This window comes from Meriones unguiculatus, assembly GCF_030254825.1.
Source record: "Meriones unguiculatus strain TT.TT164.6M chromosome Y unlocalized genomic scaffold, Bangor_MerUng_6.1 ChrY_unordered_Scaffold_32, whole genome shotgun sequence".
In the NCBI taxonomy this organism is placed as follows: domain Eukaryota; kingdom Metazoa; phylum Chordata; class Mammalia; order Rodentia; family Muridae; genus Meriones; species Meriones unguiculatus.
Genome location: NW_026843711.1, coordinates 6,628,326 through 6,653,944, shown reverse-complemented (window position 1 = coordinate 6,653,944; position 25,619 = coordinate 6,628,326). Strand labels below are relative to the sequence as shown.

Below are 25,619 nucleotides of genomic sequence, written 5' to 3'. Positions count from 1 at the left end.
CTCAATCATTGGGCAGAGCAGTAGCAGGGAGTTATTTATGGGACTTTAAAGTCAAAGTTAAAATAAACAAGACTAATTGGGAGAAATGCCCTTATACACTTTAGTTTGTAAATGAAGTATGTCCCTTCTTCCTAGTGTAAGGTATGTAAATATGGAAACATGGGAAAGTTTAGGGAAATGATTGCAAGGGTATTACACCAATAATGGTCCAGAGAAGGTACCTGTTATATCTGTTCCTCTGTGGAATCTAATTAGAAATGTGTTGGATCCTAGGCATGAGACAGATAAAATGAAAAATTTTAATCTCACAAGCTAAAGAATTGCTTAATGAAAATGGAGCAGCCAAAGAGGTAAGTAAAAAGAAAACGTACTTCTAAGGTTATTTCAAATGTTGATAAAGGAGCCCAAACAGATTTGTGTAATTTGAGAGCAGAAATTAATTTAAGAGCTAGATAGTGAGGATGAAAGGGAGTCAGAGGAAGAAACTGCCAAGTCACATAATTCAGATGGGCTGCCTGTGCCCTTTGCCCTCCCCCTCCCCACCATGACTTTCCCTGCCATATATGCAGTAGATCCAGGACCACTGCAGGAAGATATTACTGTTCTTCAAGAGAAAGTGCAATTGCAAAGGAAACAAGTTCAGTTATTAAGAGAATTAGGACAATTAAAATAAAAATATTAATAGTAATAATAATAATAATAGTAATAGTAATAATAAATAAAAATAACCATAATAAAATTTGATTGTTTGCACTGGTAAATTTTAAAGTCTGGTTTTCTTTTAAAATTAAAAGTCTGCTTTATGATTTCACTCCTAAAGAGCATGCTTTGTTTTAATATTACCAAAACAGGTTTTTAAAAAATATGTAAATGTTTAAAAAGCAGGTACTGCCATTGTTCTTTCTCTTTGTCTTTGTTTTTTTTGTTTTTGTGTGCTGGCTTTCTGCTTTGGTTTTTGGTTTTCGTTTGCTCTCCAAGTCTGGCGAAACTTGGAGAGTTTGCAATCTGGTCAAGGGAATATGAAGGACCTTCCAATTTCCTGGGAAGGGGCTTATAAAAGCTCTAATTTTTTTGGCACTAGGAGAAAGGGTTTAGGAGACCATATTTTGTGTGATAATAGGGCTGCTGAAGCCTGGTCTCCATTTGGAAGCTGTGGAGAGGTAATGGGTGCTCTGCTCCTTCTGGTATCTATGTGGGTGGAGGGGAACCATGATGGCATCCACTCCTTTTGGAATTTGTGGTACTTGTGTCCAGTAGAAGATGGTCTAGACCTCCTATTTGAATACTCTAGTTACTCCAAGATGACACTGGAGGATTTCTATGTTCCTTAGCTATGTCTCTATGTGTGTATATGTTTATTTGTGGACAAACATGATATTTTCAAATCTGTCTGATGATATTAATATTTTTAGACTCAACATCTCTGTTGAGTTTGGTCTTGGACCATCAGAGTTAAATTTTATAATGCATTTTAAAATGTATCAGGTATTTTAAAACAATAATCCTTGGTCAGTCTAACAAGAAATTTAAATCAGTTTCTCAAACCTTTCTTTGGGTGAGGTCAAAAGACCTTGGTATTTATTTTATTAATTTTGAAAAGTAAAATCAAGCCATGCTGTTTGAGCCAACTTAACAAAAACCACAGACATTACAATATATTATGTGAAAAAAAAAAACTATGAAATACATTGTTCATTTAAAAAGTCTGGATGTCACCTGCCAACAGTGTCAGCTAAATACCACCTGAGATAAAGCTGGACACAGAGAGAGACACTGGGACACAAAGAGAGACAGGGCAACACAGGGAAGGACACCTAGTATACATGCTGATTTAATGGGTGTCAGGTTAACACTTAACATAGGCAAAAGTGTGCAAGCAGTTTCTCACGCAGGCAATTTTACTTAGCCAAAACATGAGAGGTCTCACTCCAGGTTGCACAAAGTTTGCAGTCTGTTTCCCAAGGTTGCAGGGAGCTTGCTATCTACTTCTCAGGCTCAGAGCATCCCGCCTGCAGAGACTGACTCCCAGGGACAGTCTCTGAGAAATGGAATGATGCATAAACCCTCATCTGCCAAGGCCAAGAGGCAAAATTCCAATTACCAGACTCCTTCAGTAAGGGTTAAGAAAGAGGACTTAGTTAGCTTCTTTGTTTCAATTACTAATATTTACCACTAATTTCCACAAGAAGGCACTATTGATGTAATACTTGGGCAGAAAGTTTGAAATTGTCTTTAAAAAATTTATGATTCTTCTGGTCCACAAAAGGAGCCTGTCCAGACATTTTATTACTGGATTTTGATTAATGATATTCTTCAGGTCAGAGTGCTCTCTGTCAGGAACAATTCCACATTTGGCTAAGGCTGACGATCTGGCTTGCTTCCATGGTTATGGACCTATCTGCATTGCCCACATGGCAAGACTGGGTTGGCTACCCAGAGGCTATTTAAGCTATGGGCTGGCTTTCCCCAGGTTCAGAGGATTGTTCAAAGTTCCTGAATAAACTGCATTGAAAAAAAAAATGAATAGATAAATAAATAAATAAATAAATTATGATTCTTCTGGTCCACAAAAGGTGCCTGTCCAGACATTTTATTACTGGATTTTGATTAATGATATTCTTCAGGTCAGACATTCACAACCTTTTTTCTGACAGAGCAATAATATACAGTATATATAAAGAAATAAAGAAGCTGAAAAAAGCAAACCATGTAATCCAATTGAAAACTAGAGAACAGAGCTCAACAGAGAATTCTCTGCAAAGGAATATAGAATGGCAGAGAAACACTTAAAGAAATGCTAAATGTCATTAGCCATCTGGGAAATGCAAATCAAAAAGTCCATGAGATTTCACCTTACACTTATCAGAATGGCCAAGATGAAAAACTCAAGCAAAAACACATGCTGGAGAGGTTGTGGAGAAAGGGAAACCATCCTCCCCTGCTGATTGGAATGTAAACTTGTACAACCACTCTGCTAATGAATCTGTCTTTTCTCAGACAACTAGGAATAGTGTTTACTCAAGATCCAGCCATACTACTCTACTCCTAGGCATATATCCAAAAGAGGCTCAATTACACATAAGGACATTTGCTCAACCATATTTTTAGCAGCTTTCTTTGTAATAGCCAAAAGCTAGAAACATCCCAGGTGCCCCTCAACTGAAGAATGGATGCAGAATTTGTGGTACATCTACACAATGGAGTGTTACTCAGCAATGAAAAATAAGGAAATCATGAAATTTGCAGGTAAATGGTGGGATCTGCAATCATCCTGAGTGAGCTGTACCAGAAGCAGAAAGACACACACAGTCTATACTCATGTATTCCATCATGTAATTTAGGAAGAAACTTTTAAAATCTGTACATCTAAAGAAACTACACAAGAGAGAGGACCCTGACTAAAATGCTAACTCCCTATCCTGAAAAGCAAAGAGGAAGGACATCAGAAGAAGAAGAAACCTGAAATAAACTAAAAAGCATCCACAGAGGGCTTCTGAAAGGCTCTTCTCTACAGACTATCAGAGCAGATGCTGAGACTTATGGCCAAACTTTGGGCAGTGTGCCTGGAATCTTATGTAAGAAGGGGGAAATAGTAAGATCTGCAGAGGAAAATAACTCCACAAGGAGAGCAACAAAACCAGAAATTTGATCACAGGGGTTCTCCCTGAGAATCATACTCCTATCAAATACCATGCATGGAGATAACCTAGAACCCCTGCACAGATGTAGTCCATGGCAGTTTCTTGTCCAATTGGGTTATATAGTTATGGGAAGAGAGACTGCCATTTACATAATCTGATTGGCCTGGTCTTTGATCACCTCCCCCTGAGGGGAGAGAAGTCTTACCAGGCCTCAAAAGATGACAATGCAGTCACTCCTAATGAGCTCTGATAGACTAAGTTCAGAAGGATAGAGAGGAGGAAGTTCCCACTCTGTGGACTTGGGGACAGGCATATGTGAAGAAGGGGGTGAGAGGGTAGTATAGGGAGGGGAGGATAGAGGGGCTTATGAGGGGATACAAAGTGAATAAAGTATAATTAATTAAAAAGTATAAAAATAAAAAAAAGAAGAACTGATGGAATTGGACATTGAATTGACCCAACCCGTAACTGAAGCTATCTCCCTCCCTCCAAAGACAAAGAACAAGGTTCCTTATACCCTACAGGATTTTCCTGTAACTCCTATCAGAGCACAGGCTCCTTCCCTACCCCCTGCCAAAGAGGTCCAGTCCACCTCAGGCCCTGTAGTTGAAGTAGAGGATGAGGAGGAGAATCTTACCTCCAGTGAAGGGGCCCCTGCAGATGAAAATGAAATTTCTGCCACCTCAGCTGGGTAGAGGGACTGAACATATGAACAACAGTATTGTCTCATTGGGCTTAGATATATGAAAGAAGTAAAAAATGCAGTTTCACAATATGGGCCAGTTGTTCCCTTCACATTGTCCATAAATGAAACTCCTAGTGAAAACTGGCTGACACCCAATGATGGGTAATTTTTGATTCCTGCTGTATTATCAGGGGGCGATTTTGTCCTCTGGAAGTCAGATTTTAATGAATTTTTCAAGGAAACCTCATGGTGTAATGAGGTGCCTGGCAGAGATTTCAAACACTGGACTTTGAAAAAATTATGAGCTAATAGCCCCTATGACAACAATAAGCATCAAGTCAAGTATCCTCCTGGTCTTCTTTATCAAATATAAACTGCAGGACTCAAGGCTTGGAAACTGCTTCCCCCTAAGGGAGCTGTAACAAACTCCCTACCTAAAATCCAGCAAGAACCAGAGGAGCTCTATAATAATTTCATCAGCCATCTTACTGACATGTCCCTACGGATTCTGGGCTCACATGAAAAGGAGAGTGATCTCATGAAAGGTCTGGCTTTCAAAATTGCCAAACCTCCCAGCCAAGCTCCCTGATGGCCATAACCTGAAGGCAAAGACATTTCTGTTTATATCAGGTACTGGGAAGGTATCAGCTCAGCTCAATCTATTGGCATAGCTGTTGGAGCTGCATTCCAGGGCCTAACTCAGGGCACCCTCCCTAAAGCTTGCTTTATTTGCAAACAACCATGACATTTGGCCATGGACTGCAAGGCCAATAAAACTGAGCACCAGCTGGCTTCTAATTGAGGTCCCTCTGGGGATACAGGGTTTGTCCCCCAAACTTCAACCCCTCAAGCTCAGGCATCTCAAATATTTCCCCCATTCCCAGACAATCAGGCCATCCCTCCCTACCCATAGCAACAGGCTGGAAGCCCAGGGTTGGAGTTGTGTTTATCCACCAGCAGTATCCTAACACTTGGGAATTCAGGTGTTGCATAGGGTAGTTTTTGGCCCCTTGCCTCCTGGCACCTTTGTACTACTTCTTGGTCTCACTAGTTCAATTCTCCAGGAACTACATATCTCTCCCAGAGTTATTTACAATGATTATACAGGAGAGATAAAGATTCTAGCTTCTTCCACTACTGGTCCCTTAACTAGTTACCAGGGACAAAGAATTGCCCAACTGTTATTGCTTCCCCTCACTCATTTTAACCATAAAAAGTTTTGAAAATCCAGAGGCAGCAATAATTTTGGTTCCTTCCATGCTTACTGGATTCAGACTATTACTCAGGATCAACCCTTCCTTAATTTAAAATTAGATAGAAAAAGTTTTGATGCCTCCATAATTACACACACACACACACACATACACACACACCAATGTCCTCCCTCCTGGCCCATTTCAGCTTCCTTATCCAACTTCAGAGTCATAGGAAGAAAGTCCAATCCCCAGCAAAGTTCTAAAGTCCCCACATGGACAGATAAGAAAGGAAGTGTGTGCCTGGCCTACCTGTTAATCTCTGGGTTTGGGATATTCTTCCCGAGTTAAATCTCATTAGGTGTAGTTCAAATGAAATTGCTACCCACCAACTGCTAAAAATAAAACAGGCCCTCCTTCCCAGACAAGGCTTATGAAAACATTAGCAGGGAATAAAAGAACCTATCCGGGTAATTGAAAACATGACTATGCAGTATTAGGCATGACAAATTTAGCCTAATGGTTGTTGGCATCCCTCAACTCCATGCAGACAAAGTCACTTGGAAATCTGTTGAAGCTGTTTGGATTGACCAATGGCCTTATCCTCAGAAAAGTTATCAGGATATATGGCATTAGTACAGGAACAGGTTGCCACTGGTCACATTGGACCTACTACTTCTCCTTGGAACAAACCTATTTTTTGATGTTAAGAAAAAGTCTGGCAAATGAAGGTTAGTGCAAGACCTAAGAGAAGTTAATGAAACTATGCTTACCATGGGTGCTTTACAACCAGGACTGCCTACCCCTGTAGACATCCCTTCTGACTTTTATAAGACAGGTATGGATCTTAAAGACTGCTTTTATACCATCCCCCCTACATCCACAGGGTAAAAAGTGCTTTTCTTTAAGCCTGCCAGTAACAAACTTCAAAGGGCCTATGCCTTGCTTCCAATGGAAAGTTTTGCCCAAGGCATGGCTAATAGTCCCACTCTGTGTTAAAAGTGTGCAGCCCTGATTATAGATCCTTTTAGAACATTTTGGCCTTCTATTTATATAGTATGTTATATGGATGATATCCTTTTAGTTATACCTGATAGCTCACTGTTGCTTCCTTCCTGTCAAACCTTTCACAAAAATAGATTATGGTTTACAACTTGAACTAGATAAAATTCAATTAAAAGATACATATTTTTATTTAGGAGTTGAGCTCCATTGTCAAAAAATTACTACACAAAATATCCTGTTAAAAACTAGCCATTTAAGACATTCAATGATTTTCAGGAGCTCCTAGGAAATATCAATCAGATAAGACCTTTTCTTAAACTCACTACAGGGAGCTTAAATTTCTCTTTTATATTCTCAAGGGTGACTCTAACCCTTCTTTCCTTTGCTTATTAACCCCAGCAGAGACAGAGGACCTTCAGGTTGTGGAAACAGCTATCCAAAATCAGGGAGTTACATTTTATTTCTTCTAAGGAACCCCTTCTCTTGGTCCTGTGTACCTCATCCCAAACTCACACTGGGGTGTTTTGGGAACATAATACCCTGTTGTGGACCAGTCTCTCTGCCTCTCCCACTAAGGTTGTTGCTCTTTATACTACTTTGTTTGCAGAACTCATCCTTGTGGGACACAAACAACGCTGTAATGTTTTTGGCAAAATACATGATAAAATAAAACTACCCTATTCTAAAGATCTGTTAGAATGGCTCATGTAAACTAATGATATTTGTCCCATTGTCTGTTCTTCCTTTTTTGGGATAATTGATAACCCTTATCCTGCTAATGAGTTACTTCAATTATTAAAACCCACACTCTCATCTTCCCCAAAATTATTTCCCCTCAACCATTATCAAAGGCACATTTAGTGTTTACAGATGGCTCCTGGAATGGGGACCCTGCCTGTACTATTAATGAAAAAAACTAATTCTATGCAGTCTCGTTTTAAATCAGCTCACCTTGTACAGATTTTTGCAGTAGTTAAGGTTTTTCTGAATCGACAAAATTTCCCTTTTCATATATATGCTGAGAGTGCCTGCCTATATTGGCCACTCTGTTCCACTTCTTGAAAGGGTTTCCTATATTAGACCTTCTAAAAATGTTGCTCCTCTTTTTGTCAAGTTCCAGGAATTAATAAACTCTAGAAGTCAACCCTTTTATCTTGGTTACCTCCTAAAGCACTCAGAAATTCCAGGTCTTCTCTCTTTGGAAAATTCATGTGCCTATGCTTCCACATGTTTGGCATTCCCCTTTCAGTAAAACCCTGTTGAGCAGGCCAGAAAAAAAATTGTGCCCTGCATCATTTAAATTCCCATATCTTTTGACTGCTTTTTAAAATCACCAGGGAGCAGGCATAGGATTATGCAGGGGTAGGATTTTGGAGGACTGTGGGTGACCTGAGGCTGGGGGAGGACTGTGAAGGACTGTGAAGGCAGGCCTGTTTTTGATGGAGGCTGAGGAGGACTGTGGAGGGCTGTTTGTGACTGGAGGCTGGGGGAGGACTTTGGAGGGGTGTGGAGGGCTGTGTGTGACCTGAGGCCATGGGAGAACTTTGGAGTGCTGTGTGACAGGAGGGCGGGGGAGGACTGTGGAGGGCTGTGGAGGGCTGTGGAGGGCTGTGGAGGGCTGTGAAGGGCTGTGTGTGACCAGAGGCCAGGGCAGGAATGTGGAGGCATGTGGGTGACCTGCGGCTGGGGGAGGACTGTGGAGTACTATGACTGCAGGCCTCTGTTTAATGGAGGACAGGGGAGGACTGTGGAGGGCTGTTTGTGATTGGAGTCTGGGTAGGCCTATGCAGGGCTGTGTGTGACCTGAGTCCTGGGGAGGTCTGTTGAGGGCTGTGGTGTCCACTGTGTGACTGAAGGACAGGGGGTACTGCAGAGTTCTGGGTGGGGTTGGGGGCCTCGGGAGGACTGAGGAGGGCTGTGGTGGCACTACAGTGACTGGAGGATAGATAACAACTGTGGAGGGCTGTGAGGGTAGGCCTGTGTGTGAAGGAGGACAGGGGAGGTCTGTGTCTCTAGGCCCAGGTGTGACCCTGAAAGATTCCCAGGAGCCTATCTAGACGGGGAGACCCTGCTTCCCAAGGAACAGCGAGACCAGCCTTCGGATGCAAGCCGCAAGAGGTTTATTTTGATACAGGGTACCCGGGGTGACCAAGCCTGAGGACTTGTGTGCCTCTCGGTTGGGGTGATGGGTTTTTATAGGGCTTGGGAGCAGGAGGCGCAGTTACAGAAGCGAGAAGCATAGTTACAGGGTTCTGATTGGGTGGTTTGAACAAAGCCGTAGTTAAGTCACATACCCAGAACAGGGAAGGTGGGAAGGCAGATTGTGAGTCGAGTCACGTACCCAGAACCGGGAAGGTGGGAAGGCAGATTGTGAGCCGAGTCACGTACCCAGAACAGGGAAGGCAGGAAGGCAGATTGTGAGTCGAGTCACGTACCCAGAACAGGGAAGGCAGGAAGGCAGATTGTGAGCCGAGTCACGTACCCAGAACAGGGAAGGCAGGAAGGCAGATTGTGAGCCGAGTCACATACTCACCAGGAATGGGGAAGGTGGGAAAGAATGCAGCAAGGTAGCTATCCCCTCAGGGAACTTACTGCTATACCATGCCTACTCTACATAACAATCACTGCTTATCTTTTGGTCTCTCAACCCAAAGCCTGGGAAGGACTGTGGCTGGAGGCTCTGGTGTTAACTGAAGCCACAAGGGAAGACTATGATGCAAGGCCTGTATGTGACTAAAAGCCCGGGAAGGACTGCAGCAGGGGTGGCAGTATGTGACTAAGCTGGGGGTGGGGAGTGGAATGGAGGGCTGAAGACATGGCCAGCTGAGGATGAAGGAGGCAGGTACTGGCTGAGAGCTGTGTCTTAAGCAAATGCTCTCTTAATGCAGGGCAGAACAATTTAAGAAAGTTGCAAGTGCCTGTGGAAAATCTGGAGATGGTCAGAAGTATGTGGCCATGGGTAAAGAGCATGCTTCTGAAGACTGGACTTGACAAAAGCAAAGAATTGCTGAAGGGCCTTAAAGGCTTTGACCCAAGTGACCGATACTTTTATAATACATCTTGGCCAGATGTTGCTCCATGGGAATTTTTCAGAAAGCAAAGGAGATACTGAAGCAAGCCATACTGCTGTAGCCTGTGCGAATACTCAGCAGATGTGCTTACTTCTCTGAAAAATCATTTGCATCATTGCCATGAAGATGAGGCTGACAAAGAGTTGCAGATCCAGTGTCCAGATTGCTCATTTGTTTCACGGCCTGATGTGGTGAGCAAACACTTCCAGTTGTTCCATGAGGCTGCTGTGAAAGTTCACAGCCCCAAGGACAAGGTTCTGGGCAATGGGAAGCCACTGAAGGGTTGTATAAAACATTTCACATGTTTAAAATGTAACTTTTCCAACACTTCCTTCTGGAGCATGAAGAAGCATGTGCTGATCACCCATTTTCACTCTTTACTTAATGCCTATATTGGCTTTCACACTAAGGAAGACAAGAAACAGTTAACAGCCAGTGATATTCCTTCTGTGGCAAGCACTCTACCACCTGAAAGATACATTTGTAAAAAGTGCAGTACCAGGATGGGCAGCCAGGATGTTCTGATGGCCCATATTTTGACATCATATATACACAAGGATTTGGAGAATAAGTTGAAGTCTATAATTTCGAAGACAAAAATAGGCCGGGGCTTCGGGAGCAAACGCCCATTGTTGCAAAGGCAGGCTTCTCCAGACAGCCAAACAGCAGGGCTGCACACACAGCTGCTCCAGCCAAGCCCCCTCCTTCTCACTTTGCCTTGACAGAGAAGATCCAAAGTCCGTCCATGGTACAGCCAGTGACCTTGGCCCAACCTTTGATCTCCACCAATGTACAGGCACCAAAGGAGGTCCCAGGCACTTCCTGGAGCCTCAACAATTCTCATTTTGATACTGCCCAGTCCAAGGTGGATTTTAGCCCAATACCTGTGGGCCAGTCCAACCTCACTCTGAGGCCTTCATCTCCCTCAACTGACCTTTACTCAGGCAAGGCTACACCTAATAAGCCTGAAGACCATCCTGCATATTTGTAAGCCAGCCACTTGGGCCTGTGAATAAATCTGTTGGAGTGAGCAATCAGTCAGTGAGTCAAGCCATCCAGCCTGGGATTTTACCACCCACACAGCCCATGGGGTCTACAGGTCGATCAGGGGGACCTGCAGTCAGATCAGTGGGGCTTACAAGTAGGCCAGTGGAGCCCACAAGTGGATTGGTCAGGCCTGGTTCTCTGACTTCTGGCTATTCAAACAACCCTAGTGTTCTCCAGTCCATGCCAGCAGGTACAATTTCTGTGGGTGAGCTGGTCTCCTTGGCAGGCTTTCCTGAGGTCAGATGACCTCTGCTTCTGTGATTCCTACATAGAGTGCAGTTTCTGGGGTTCTCCCCACTGGGCAAGCAGTCCAGTCCACAGTTCCCCATATAGGTCAGACAGTCTCCTCACAGGTTCTTACCTCTTGTCAGACAAAGTCTGATAGGATTTTCCCTACATGTCAAGTGGTATCATCTGGGTTGCTATCCCACCAAAGTGTGATGTTCTCAGATGTCCTTGTGAACCAGGGTGTGAGCACTGGTATTCCTCTGCTTGGTCAGCCTGTTAACTCAGGTCCATCTGTTGGGCCCGGTATACTTCAGCTCAGTCAGTCTGTTGGCACCAGCATCCTGCCAGAGAGCCAGTTAGTAAGAGCTGACACTGCACATAACACTCTGTTCCTCAAGTCAGGTTCTGTTTTCAGGAAGCTGCTTCCAACAGGCTCACAGATCAATGAGAAGCCCCTTTACATGCTGGACCCCATGCCTGTTACTCTGCCTATTCCTCAGGGCTCTACCATCATGACTGTTTCATCCCAGGTGTCCACCCTATTCCTACCCCCCAGTGTGTGTATGCTGATTTCCAGTGGTCCAGCCAGTTTGTCTTCCTCCCCGGGGCTGGTAAGCAATGCAGAGCAGAACATATTTGTTCAGGTCTCCTCACCTTAGGTGGATATGAATCTGGTTGCCATGCAGGCCAAGCAGTGGAATATCTGCCCAGTTTGCAATGTGTTCTTCCCATACAGTGTCTACCAGGCTCACATGGAAGGGGCTCACAGGCTAAGTGTGTTCAAATCCAGTGAGAACCTTGAACCAGTAAAGCTGTCCTTGTGTGCACCATTTCTGAAGTGGACAAGAGATAGGGCCATGCATTGCCTCTCCTGCAAATGTCTAGTCTCAGAGGAGGAGGTAATGTACACTTACTCACACATGGCTTGGGGTGCCTGTTTTGCCCATTTACTTTCCACAGCATTCAGGGTCTCTTAGAGCACAGCAAAATTAAACACCAGAGGAGGAAGAATGTATTGTTGGATTATCTTAACTGGGGCTTCCTGTTGAGCCTAGATGCTGATGGCAACCTGTTGTTCCCCCATCATGATTTCATCATCACTCTGCCAACAGAGGACATTGGAGAACAGGAGGTCCACCTGGCTATCCTCTAAGGCACATATTTCACATCTCTTATGCCCTTGTATGTTAAGATGTGGTCTCAGGCTAAGCTTGAAACTCAGCTCAGAAGAGGAGAGCTGAACTGCCCCCTCTGTTTGACAACATTTATGTTAGTCAATGCCTACATGTTACACTTGAAGGACAGACAATATATTTTGTAGAGAAAAGTACCCACTTTTGAAAATGATGTCTAATAGATTGACAGAAATGTTGATGATTAGTAAAAGATATGACAGAAGAGCATATGCCCAACTCTCATGACAAGAGAGGAAAGGGAAGTTCCTTAGAGAAAAGAGATAGAGAGAGAGAGAATTAGAAGAGAGAGTAGAGAGAGAGATGACAGGAGACAGTTTTACTGGGACAGTGATAGTTTTGTTTCAGGGAGAGAACAAGCTAGACTGAGGTGAAGAAGGAATGAGCCAGATAATGAGAAGATTAAGCAGATTAATGGAGTTAGTCTGAGGTCAAGCAGTGTAATTCAGGGGCTGAGAGAGAAGGCAGATTGAATCAGTCAGCTGGGAGAGGAGTTTGAGCCAGAACAGTTGAGTTGAACCACCCAGCCCAGATCTCAGAAAGAACAAGAAAGGGGGAGCTGAGTAAGCAGTAAGTCTCAGAGGTTGACAGCCTTCCATGTCTAGGTTAGCAGAAGGAGGCAGTGAGCCTTCTAGTCAACAATTGAAACAATTGAATAAATTTTCTGTTTACACACTCTCTTTGATTTTATTTAAAAAAATGTAGAGGGATTTCACACAAAGCACTATTTAGAGAAGATTCCTTTAGATCAGTAACATGGAAATCAATAAGCCTAGGTGGCATTCTTGAACATCTCCGTCCTTCACTATCCTCCCAGGGAAACATTTCTTGCCAGTAACCTATCTTGGCCTGCCAGAGGCTTTCAGTACTAAGAGGATATCAACTCTTGTTAGAGCCCCCCATTTGTGGTACCTTTTACAAAGATCTCTGCAAACTAATAGAGACAGTAACTATCTACTGTTCAAGAGAAACTGAGCTCCATTTTTCTTTTTTTGGTTTCCTTTTTTCCCTTACTGGGAAGTCATTTTGCAATTTCTTTGTGATCTTACAGAGCAGAGAAATTTGCTTAAACCTGCACAATGTACAAAGGCTGTGGTATCACATGTCATCTGTCACATCTTGTTAAAATGGGATATTTTATTGTATTAGACACAGGAATGACCTTGAGTAAAACTTGTGTTGATGGTTAACTTCTGTAGGCCAGGATCTTGTTGGATTTATTTTGAGACTTGTAGGACGTGTAGCATGCCAGGGTAGATGTTAATGTTTCAAAGAAAAGTGAAGGTTTGAAATGCCAATGAATTTACAAAGCACATTATATGAGTACATAAAGTCATGCTGTAAATTAAGAAAATTAATAAGCATAATTACCTCTTGTGAGCAGTGTGGTGTTTCAGTGTGATTTTATACACTATGCAGTGGTCTAATTAGGAAACTTAAGCTCTCTGTCATCCTCATCCTTTAATTCTTCCTGGGATGAAAATGTTCCAATCCTCTGTTCCTGCTATTTGGTTGATTTACATGGGAGCTCTGGAGATTACATGTGGGAATCCACACAAGTGCTCACAGAGATCCAATTGCTTCAGTTTTCTCTGGGGCTGAGGTTAAAGTCTTTTTTCACAGTGCCCTATTCTACTCCAAATTTGTATTTAAACAATTCAGAAAATAACATGAGTGTCCCTGGAATTTCCAAAGATTTGTAAGATATCCATGAAAGCACATGTAGGCTATCACATGTAGCTGTTGTGTAGGCTCAGCTCACTAGATTCTTTTCCCAGTGCTCATAGGCTGACAGAGAAGTTGGGATGCTCTGAGCCATTGCTGCCTATGGTGTCATTGTGACAGTAGTTTCTTGCTAGAACCCTCGCATATTTGTACCTTGTCAACTCATGGAAAGACTTTAACACCCAAACCCTCATAGGCATGAAGCCAGACTTACCCCTTGAAGTGGCATGGGAGTCCTTGACAGACTATAGGAAACTGGTAAGAGACAACCAGGTTCTCTGGAGCTCTGCTCTTCTGTGAACATTGCCCTTGCTCTGTCACCAAGATACCTGTGTCTGCAGAGTTGGCACTCACCATAGACTTGTAGTTTAGCTAACATACATGACATCCTGTTACTGGTGATGGATCCACTCGGAGGTTTGTATCACTACACACCAGAAGTGTGTGGAATTGAATATGTTCACCATTTCCAGGACATGTCAGGAGGAGCTTGCTGGTCTGCATTTTGGATTCCTGCTTCAGAGAGCTAATCCTTTTCTTTTTCCTTTTTTCTTATTTTTTTTCATATAATATATATTTTAAAGATTCCTTTATTTTATGCATATGAGTGATTTGCTTTCAGTCCCACCAGGAGAGGGAGTTATATTGCAATACAGATAGCTGGGAGCCACCATGTGGTTGCTGGGACTTGAACTCTGGAAGAGCAGCCAGTGTTCTTATCTACTGAGCCTTCTCTACAGCCACATACAATATATTTTGTTCATGTTTTCCTGTTCCCTTAACTTCACCCAGATCCTCCCCCCCTTTCTTCCCCACATAACATTATGTTCTTTCTCTCTTAAATACACAGACACACACAAATGAAAACCAAAACAAACGAAAAGGCAGTAAGACAAAAAAATAAAGAGCAAAAAAAAAAAAAAAAAAATCCACAAAACCGGAAATACAACCATGGGATTCGTTTTGCACTGACCATAAACTCCCAGTCATGAGTCCAGCCCTGGAGTATGGTTAATATACACAGTGACACTCCATTGGATAAAAGCACTTTTCCCTTTTATAATAGCAAGTCTCAGTGAGCTCCATACTCACCATGGAACAAGCCCCAAGGCACATGCACAATGAAATAGGTAGAAGTACCTTAAATCTCAGGAAAATCAGTTCCTGGGCTGGAGCCCTGAACTTCACAGAAGGTTGAAAGTTAACCAAGCTCCGGTCCTCTTAAGCTCTCCTAACTGTGGCCAATGTGAGCATCTAATTTCCCCTCTTGCCATGGTAACTTCCCCTTGATTTTAGAGTGTTTCCTAAAACTCTGAGCCAGAATAACCCCTTAAATTGCTTTTGTCAGACACTTAGTTAATTTAATGGGCAAAAAATTAATGAATACATTGGTCTAGCCTAGTTGTTTTTTGTTGTTGTTGTCATTGTTTTCTTCTCTTTCTATTTCTTCTCTTAAATATGTGTATATGTGTGATCATTGTTTTAACTGGATGATGCTCACACAGGCATCTATTCTCTCATGTACCTACCTGGAAATTTCCATCAAAATAATTCAGAAAGGTAACATTTCCCAAAGAGCTAGATGAAAGTGTTCTTACCCCATCTGCTTGTCCAGGTGAAAGAAGCTTCCCAGCAATGATGTTGCTAGCATTTGCAAGGATGACAGGGTCTACAGATCCACCACTCTGTAAGTACCTGGGACTTACAGAGTGTGGTATCTAAAGCTCCTAGTCACAATGGTCACAATAAAAAATAAATCCATGCACCAGGGATAAATGCAACAGGAAAATCAGCTCTGAAGTCAAATTATGACATTCAAATTTTATGTTATCCCATATACAAACTTCACACTCACAGTGTTAAGTGATGAGTGTTAGCTGGAATTAGTCTTTAACCACCTGTGCCTCACTTTTCACATCTGTCAAAAGTGTAACAACCATCTCAAAGGTGTTCGGGGCATTAACTTAGCTTTATAGAAAGCACATTGCTTGGTTTACCAGTGGTTCTTCAAATGTGGGTTGCAAACCCTTTGTGGGCCACATATCAGATACCCTGCCCATCACATTTACATGACAATTCATAACACTGGGAAATTTACAGTTATGACATAGCTATAAAAATAATTTTATGGTTCAGGTCACCACAACATGAGGAACTATATTAAAGTAGTGGTACATTTGGAAGGTTGAGAACCACTGGTTGAGAGTTAGCTCTTAACAGATAAATTGTCCTGACTCAGAGAAGGGTTGCTTGTGCCATCCTGGTGAAGGATCTTGTCCCTTTTCTGCATGGGACTAAGGAATGTTCACCCTGACAACAGTCATATACCATGGAAGACAAGATGAATGACACCCACCTTATCAGGGCTGGATTATTGTTCTGTGACAACCAGAAGCGTTTCTCTTTCTGGTCCATGTCCTCAATGACTTGCTCGGTTGGCACAAGGACAGTGAGATTGGAGGTGGTAGTCAGCATGGACTGCATGGAAACATTCAGAGACACAGGAGGAGAAAAAGTGGCCTGAATACTATTAACTACTCTTTGGGCAGACTGATATGATATCAGAGATGATGGAGTCCCATGTGATGTAACTCCAGGCACACTAGGAAGATCTGAGAATTTCCTTCACCACTCCACCCAGAACTTGGCTTGATGACTCGATTTCTCTTTTGAGACTTAATCTTTTTATTTCCTCTTAAATGTCTGGATCTTTATAAAAGTGAAGATTTTCCTGATTGGGTCATACTTGTAAATTGGAATTAAAAGGCAGATAAAGAGTCTTGTGTGTGTGTGTGTATGTGTTTGTGATTGCAAATATGTACAAAGGACTATGTGACTTCTACTATGTCTTTAGAGTAAGAAGGTTGCAGACAATGAAGCCTGTCTCAAACTCAACAATGTCTCATTCATGCCCAGAAAGGTTATTGTTATGTTCAACAATTGGATAGAAAAATATTCGACCAAAAATACATAAAAAACAACCCAAATTCCCTAAATCTTTGTTTATAGAACTTACTGAAGCCAGATATGTTGGTGTGTACCTGTCTTCCCATCACTCAGGGAGTCAGAGGAAGGTGCATCTCTGTGAATTAGGGACCAGCCTGGTCTACAAATTGGGTTCAGGACAGCCAAGGCAACAAAGAAAATCCCTGCCTCAAAACAAAACAAAACAACAACAACAACAACAAAACCCAACAAAGAACTTACTGATTTCTGGTGAATATTCTCCTGGGAATGATGTTCAAGTTTGAGGACAAAAGCATTTAAAGAAGGTTGTGGGGAAATGTGCCCTATCTAACCTGCTACTGGGCTGGTATTTCAAGGGGTGAGACTGGACATAGCCACAGGGAAGCCAGCATGCCAAGAGAGGAAGGAGTTCCCTGCCTTGCTTTATGGAGATCATTGTACTGAGCCTCCAATGTAGAACAAGTGGTTCTTCAGCATACAAGGAGCTGTTCTCTGAGTGACTGCTGCCTGAGGAAGACCTATTTTGGCACATACTTACATAGAAGGACAATCTGTTATGATGTCTGGCTAAGTCAGACATCCCAATCCATTCAGCCCAAGAGGACAGAGATCTAGACAATTGGACAGGTGAGAATGGATTCCTTTAGCTTTGCTTTTGATACAGTGTTTCTGGGTGTAGTCCTGGCTATCCTGGACTCTCTCTGTAGAACAGGCTGGCCTTGAACTCATAGAGAACCACCTGCCTCAGACTCCAGTGGGCTAGGATCAAAGGCATGTGACCAAACCCTGCTTGAGATGAAATTTTTTTATGTGATCCTCCAAGGGGTTGGAAAGTGAGCTCTACAAATATTTTAGGCAGAGAGCTAAACATATATGCAGTTCCCACGTGACAACTGTAAGTCCAAATTATAGTGAATTATGAGGTAAGTCACATTAAACTTTCTGTGAAAGCTATTTGATTTCTGTAAAATCCATGTGTTGGCTAGTGCTATTCTTATGTTTTGAATTTCTTGGAATTTCTTGGCCTTTACTTGCAGTTTCCAGCTTGGCTATTCATTTTAACACTGCTGACCAGACCAAGCCCCACTGACTTTTCAGGAGTGAGATAGACTGTAAAGAGCAGAAAAAGAGGAGAAGCATCTCCGCAGATTCCTCCCAACTCCACCCCCAAGGTACATTGCCAGTTTTCTATTGAACTAACTCCTTATCTATAAAATAATATATGTTGTCAGGGCTAGCATGCTAAGGCTGGGACTCACATTTATCCACTGGTACAATACAACTGCATCTGAGAGAAATGACATTTCCTTATTGATTTATTTGAAGGAGGGTGGGAGAGCATAAAGAGAACATAGAAACATTATCTCAGTCTCTTTCTGTATAGCCAACACCTGCCCCCTTGTCCTCTGCTGTCTACAGAGCCTGCCTCCCCAGGCTGATGTGAACCTGTGCCCCACCTATGTGAGCCTATAAGCAAAAATTGCAGGTGACCTCCATAGTCAGGGACCTGAATCTCCTCTAGAGCAGAGGTCCTCACCTTCCTAGTGCCATGACACTTTAATACAGTTCCTCAAGTTGTGGAGTCCTCCCCACAACCAAAAATTATTTTCTTTGCTACTTCATAACTGTAATTTTCCAATGGTAAATACCTGTGCTTTTTGATGGTCTTAGGAGAGTCCCATGAAAGGGTCATTCTACCTCAAAGGGGTTGAGACCCATAGGTTGAGAACTGTTCCTTTACAGGTAGGCATGTGCAACCTATTGCCACTACAAAACCATGTTGTTGTCTACAAAGTTGACACTTGGAAACCATAGAAAAAAAGAACAATTACAAAGAAAAATGCAAAAGCAGGCTTGATAATGTATTAAATAAAACAATTTTGGACCATAGTAATCTTGGGGTGTACAGACTTATGGGCTACAGTTAAGACATGCCTGTCCCATTGAGGTGAGGTCTAGCTTACTAGACACCTAGGCCTTAAGGAGGGTCCTAAAGAAAACAGCCCCCAGTCAGGGCCCATGTAGAAGAAGCCCCACACTGGGGTTTTTGGCTAACATGCCTGGACTTATACTGTAGTGTTGCCACAGCCTACAAAAAACATCTTTGGATAGAAATGAGTAAGCATAGGGTGAATTCACATCAGGGATGGGCAGAGCCATTGAAATTTATTATGTTTACATGGCAAGACAGGAACATGGGAGTTGGAGGTGCCTGAGGTTTTGGTGTCATAAACTACAGTTGGAAGAGTCCAAGCTCCAGGGTGGGTTCAGGTACAATGAGTGCCAATGAGAAGCAAACTACGGGACCTCGAGGCACACAACAGGGGTTTGTGTGTTGGGTCTTCTGGTGGGGGCGTCAGAGCATCCAGGGAACAAGCACTGGAGTGGCTTTTGGTTGCCAGACTTAGAGTCCTAGGCAATTTCTAGAGTTAAATTTATGTCGGAGAAGAGGCACAAGAATTGGACTGTGTTAAAAAAAAAGCGAAAGTGAGGAAAGAAATCATCACAGTGTCAGGTCTCAAACCCTGGACAAACTGAAAACTGTTGTAATTGTAAACACATCAAAGCTGAGGCTGGCTAGCCAAGTGCTCCAAGCATCCTTCCATTTCTAGCTGTTGCAGGGTCCTCTTGGCTTGCATAACCTGGCCCTACCCTAAAACCTAAAGCCCAGGAACTAGCCTGCCATTCTGCCAGCTGCTTATCCGTATATAATCCAGTTATTTTTGCTAAGCTGGTTGTTCTGGCCCTTTTAGCTCTTGGTCAGTCTCCTGGCCCAGGCAGTTTCTCTTGGTTTATGACTGTCTCCTCTCTTGCTCTCCCTTTTCCTCCCCCCTCAAATGACCCTGCTCAGCTTGGCCATGTTCACTGTGGAATCTTCCAGATGTCTGATCCTCTGGCTGTATTTAACCTCTTATCTACTATAAAACTTCTTCTCTACTATACTTAGAAGCAGTCTTGTCCTTCTTCTTGTTCTACTATACTTAGTAGCAGTCTTGTCCTTCTTCTTGTTTCTTATTTCTTTCCTCTCAGTCATCTGGTGTTGAAACCCAGAATTTCTGTAGGCTTACATGTGACAAAGGAGTAAGGTGAAGATGGTCCCTCTTGAGATTAGAGAAGTATTCTTTGAGAGAATGAGATGGAGAAGTAGTGAGAGTTGGGCATGACCCATACTACACAGATAAGATACTCTATGTTTGTGATTAAGTGTTGGGCCTAGCACATGGACAGACACCAACTCTGAGACAAGTAAGTGTTCTTAGCCTCTAGTTACTGACCTGTGGAATGGGGATCATAATAGCACTAAATCTATACAACTGTGGTGAGTTTTGAATGAGATGCTACTTCATAAATGACCTAGAAAGAACCTGCTATACAGAAGGCATTTGCATGTACATATGAGCACACATGTACACATACATGTGAACACACCTCAATCAGGATGAGCACACACAAACACACACAGGCACACCTCATTCAACATGTGTAAATCCAGGATGTTCTGGATACCCCATAGGAGTTCATGGAACCCTAAGGGGAGCTCTGACAGCTATCCCATAGAGCCCAGCATAGGGAGATCAGTTGCTCACTTGGGAAGTCTGAGACAACTTGGCAAACAAAAGCTTTTCAGGACTGCTCTGTGTGTAGAAGTTGTCCAACAAATTCTGCTGCACCCTGGGAAAAGGAGGAACCCACCAAACATGTAAGGACCCACAAACGCCAGCTGTGTTCATATAAAATATGACAAATGGGCTACAGTTCCAAAGGGGTGGAGAGGGCTTAGAATATTCTGAGAATGTTCTTTAAGAAATGGGACATTGTGGTCCTTGAGGGAGGACAAGAGAGCTGAGGAAGGCAATCAAACTGAGGAAAAATATCACAAGAGAAAAACAGAGGTAAAGAAGCAGCATGTCTAGTTGGAGAAACAATTCTGGTTTTGAATTGCTCTTGATGTCTGGGTAAACTAGTATAGTTTTCAATCTGGTCAAGGGAATATGAAGGAAGCTCCAATTCCCTGGGAGGGGGCTTATAAAGCCCTACTTTTTTTGGCACCAGGAGAATGGGTCAAGGAGACCATATTTTGTGTGATAAAAGGGCTCCTGGAGCCCGCTCTCCATTTGGAAGCTGTGGAGAAGGCCATGGGTGCTCTGCTCCTTCTGGTATCTATATGTGTGGAAGGGACCCATGAGAGGGTCCACTGTTTCTGCAATTTGTGGTACTTGTGTCCCAGGAGAGGCTGGTCAAGTCCTCCTATTTGAGTATTCTGTTTACTCCAAGGTGAAAATGGAGGATTTCTATGTTCCTTAGCTATGTCTCTATGTGTATACATGTTTATTTGTGACAAACAGATGATATTTTCAAATCTGACTGATGATATTAATATTTTTAGACATATATTAATATTTTTAGACATGAGGCAGTTTGACTCAACACCTCTGAGTTTGCTCCTGGAATATCAAAGTTAAATTTTATAATACATTTAAATTTTTTCAGGTGTTTGAAAAAAATAACCTTTGGTCAGTCTAACAAGAAACTTAAATCAGTTTCAGAACCTTTGGGTGAAGTCAAAAGACCTTGGTATTTATTTCATTGATTATGAGAAGTAAAAATCAAGCCATAGTGTTTGAGCCAACTGAACAAAAACCACAGTTATTACAATACATCATTTAAAACAAAACTATGAATATGTCATGTATAAAATACATTCTTCATTTAAAGAGGCCGGATGTCACCTACCAGCAGGGACGGCTAAATACCACCTGAGATACAGCTGGACAGAGAGAGAGACAGGGTAACAAAGAGAATGATACCTAGTCTACATGCTGATTTAATGGGTGTCAGGTTAACATTTACATAGGCAAAAGTGTGCAAGCAGTTTCTCACACAGACAATTTTACTTAGCCAAAACATGAGAGGTCTCACTCGAGGTTACACAAAGTTTGCAGTCTGTTTCCCAAGGTTGCAAGGAGAGTGCTATTTACTTCTCAGTCTCAGTGCACCCTACCTGCGGAAACTGACTGCCAAGGACAGTCTCTGAGAAATAGAATGATGGATAAGAGCCACATCTGCCAAGGCCAAGAGGCAGAATTCCAATTACTAGACTCCTTCAGTAAGGATTAAGGAAAAGGATTTAGTTAGCTTCTTTGTTTCAATTACTAGTATTTGCCACTGGTTTCCACAAGAAGTCACTATTGATGTAAGACTGTGGCAGAAAGATGGAAATTGTCTTAAAAAATTTATGAATCTTCTGGTCCACAAAAGGTGCCTGTCCAGAAAACATTTTATTACTGGAATTTGATTAATGATATTCTTCAGGTCAGACATTCCCAACCTGACTTGGCTGAGGTAGTTTCTCAAACTGAGAAGTTCCTCAAAAAGGATTCTAGTGGCAGTCCCAAATCCCTTGAAGTAGGTAGGGAAAAGGCTGCACTACCCCAACATTTCTGAGTTCCCTCCCTATCTCCATACCTATGCCAGAACCAGAGGCTCCAGTCCTAGTTCAGCCTGCAGCCTATTTCCTTTACCCCTCCCTTACAACTGTTCACTTGCAGACACAGGATGGTCCTAATGACCTAACTTTCCCTGAAAAGGCCACTTGACTTTAGGAAAAAGCTGCCAGATACCTTAATTTAGACTGGCAACCCCTCCTGTCTTTCCTGACTCTGGCAACTGCCCCCTTTTTATGGACTCCATATATTAATGTTCCTCCTTTCTGTGCACCAGCCTTACCTTTTGTTTCTGACATAGAGGATGCAGCTCAGTACACTAAAACTAAACTCAGTCAGGAGGTCAAATCCCTCAGGGAAACAAATACAAAAGAAAAGAGAGCATTTAACATGTCATAAAGAACTGCAGCAAGTTGTCTCCTGTACCTATGAGTTCTATGGCCTCCCAAACTCTTTTTTCAATTTGATTTAATGTGTCTGGTTTTATGTTGAGGTCTTTGATCCACTGGAAGTTTAGTTTTGTGCAGTCTGATATGTATGGATCTATTTGCCTTTTTCTACATGTAGACATCCATTTAGACAAGCACCATTTCTTGAAGATGCTATCATATTCCATTGTATGGTTTTGGCCTTTTTGTCAAAGATCAGGTGTCCATAACCCACAGGTGTGTGGGTTTATTTCTGCTTCCTCTCTTCAGTTCATTTGATCCACCATCCTATTTCTATGCCAGTACCATGCAGTTTTTATTACTATTGTTCTATAATACAGCTTAAGTTCAGGGATGGAGATACCTCCAGAAGAGCTGTTATTGTAGAGGATTGTTTTAGCAATTCTGGGTTTTTTGTTATTCCATATGACATTAAGAATTTATCTTTCCAGGTCTGTAAAGAACTGTGTTGGTAACTTGATGGGAATTGCATTGAATCTGCACATTGTTTTTGCTAAGATGGCCATTTTTACTATGTTAATCCTGCCAAGCCATGAGCATGGGAGATCTTTCCATCTTCTGATCTCTTCTTCTAATTCTTTCTTTAGAGACTTGAATTTTTTTTTTCAAGCAAGTCTTTGACTTGCTCGGTTATGTCATCTGTGGCTATTGTGAAGGGTGTTGTTTTCCTAATATCTTTCTCAGCCATTTTATCTTTTGTATACAGGAGGGCTACTGAACTTTTTGATATATTTGTTATCCAGCCACTTTGGTAAAGGTGTTTACCAGCTGTAAGAGTTTCCTGGGAGGATTTTTGGGGTCACTCATGTAAACTATCATATCATCTGCACATAGTGATAATTTAGTTCTTCCTTTCTAATTTTCATCCCCTTGAACTCCGTCAATTCTGTTATTGCCAGAGCAAGGAATTCCAGAACTAAGTTGAAGAGATATGGAGAGAGTGGGCATCCTTGCCTTGTCTCTGATTTCAGTGGGTTTGTTTTAAGTTTCTCTCTGTTCATTTTGATGTGTATTGCCTTTACTATGTTTAGATATGCCTTTTATCCCTGATCTCTCCAAGACTTTAAACATGAATGGATGTTTGATTTTGTCAAATGCTTTTCAAGCATCTAAGGAGATTATCATGTTTTTTTTTTTCATTCAGTTTGTTATTATGATGGATCACATTGATGTATTTCCTTATGTTGAATCACACCTGTATATCTGGGATGAAGCCTACTTGGTCATAGTGGATGATATCTTTTGTGTGATCTTCTCTTCAGTTTGCAAGTATTTTGTTGTGTGTTTTCACATCAATGTTCATAAGGGAGATTGGCCTGAAATTCTCTTTCTCTGTTGAGTCTTTGAGAGGTTTAAGTACTGAAGTGACTGTGGCTACATAGAATGAGTCTTGTAGTGCTCCTTCTGTTTCTGTTTTGTAGAATATTTTGTATAGAATTGGAGTTAGGTCTTCTTTGAAATTCTGGTAGAATACTGTGCTGAAAATATTTGGCCCTTACCTTCATTTGTATGGGAGACTTTTGATGAGAACTTCTATTTCCTTGGTGCTTATGACACTATTTAATTCATTTACCTGGTCTTCATTGAGTTTTGGTTAACTGGATTTGATCAAGAAAATTGTCCATTTCATTTAGATTTTCAAATTTTGTGGATATAGAGATTTGAACTTCCTGAACAGAACACCAACAGCGTAGGCTCTAAGATCAACAATCAATAAAGGGGACGACATGAAACTACAAAGCTTTTGAAAATCAAAGGACACAGTCATCAAAACAAAATGACTGCCTACAAATTCAAAAGGAATCTTCACCAACCATTTTTCTGACAGAGCGCTAATATACAGTATATATAAAGAAATAAAGAAGCTGAAAAGAAGCAAACCATGTAATCCAATTGAAAACTAGGGAATAGAGCTCAACAGAGAATTCTCTGCAGAGGAATATAGAATGGCAGAGAAAAACTTCAAGAAATTCTCAATGCAAATCAAAAAGTCCATGAGATTTCACCTTACACTTTTCAGAATGGCCAAGATGAAAAATTGAAACAATAGACAACACATGCTGGAGAGGTTGTGGAGAAAGGGGAACCATCCTCCACTGCTAATTGGAATGTAAACTTGCAAAACCACTCTGGTATTGAATCTGTCTTTTTCTCAGACAAAGAGGAATAGTGCTTCCTCAAGATGCAGCCATACCACACCTAGGCATATATCCAAAGGAGGTTTAATTACACAGAAGGACATTTGCACAACCATGTTTTTAACAGCTTTCTTTGTAATAGCCAGAAGCTGGAAACAGGCCAGTTGCCCCTCAACTGAAGAATGGATGCAGAATTTTTGGAACAACTACACAATGGTGTATTACTCAGCAATAAAATTAAGGAAATCATGAAATTTGCAGGTAAATGGTGGGATCTGCAATCATACTGATTGAACTGTCCTAGAAGCAGAAAGACACACACAGTCTATGCATTCAGTCATGTCATATAGGAAGAACCTTTTAAAATCTGTACATCTAAAGATACTACACAAGAGAGAGGACCCTGCCTAAAATGCCAACTCTTCATCCCGAAAAGCAAAGAGGAAGGACATCAGAAGAAGAAGTAAACAGGAAACAAACTAGAAAGCAGCCACAGACAGCCTCTGAAAGGCTCTTCTCTACAGACTATCAGAGCAGATGCTGAGACTTTTGGCCAAACTTTGGGGAGTGTTCATGGAATCTTATGTAAGAAGTTGGAAATAGTAAGATCTGGAGAGGACAATAACTCCACAAGGAGAGCAACAGAACCAGTAATTTGAACACACGGGTCTTCCCAGAGACTCATACTCCAATCAAGTACCATGCACGGAATAACCTAGAACAACTGCACAGGTGTAGCCCATGGCTATTTCTTGTCCAACTGGGTTACATAGTAATGGAAAGAAGGACTACTTTTACATAATCTGATTGGCCTGCTCCTTGATCACTACCCC

General features: G+C 42.0%; 1 protein-coding gene across 1 annotated transcript in view; it reads left to right on the top strand.

Moving 5' to 3' along the window:
- Positions 1 to 4,819: 4,819 nt before the first annotated feature.
- The window catches only part of LOC110543657 (activity-dependent neuroprotector homeobox protein 2-like), a gene marked incomplete at its 3' end in the record, with an annotated part of 154,581 nt that continues 133,781 nt past the window's right edge, over positions 4,820 to 25,619 (top strand). Inside the window, 2 exon segments of the mRNA XM_060376839.1 lie at positions 4,820 to 4,871; positions 9,413 to 10,235. Of these exon segments, the coding sequence (XP_060232822.1) occupies positions 4,820 to 4,871; positions 9,413 to 10,235 (875 nt within the window).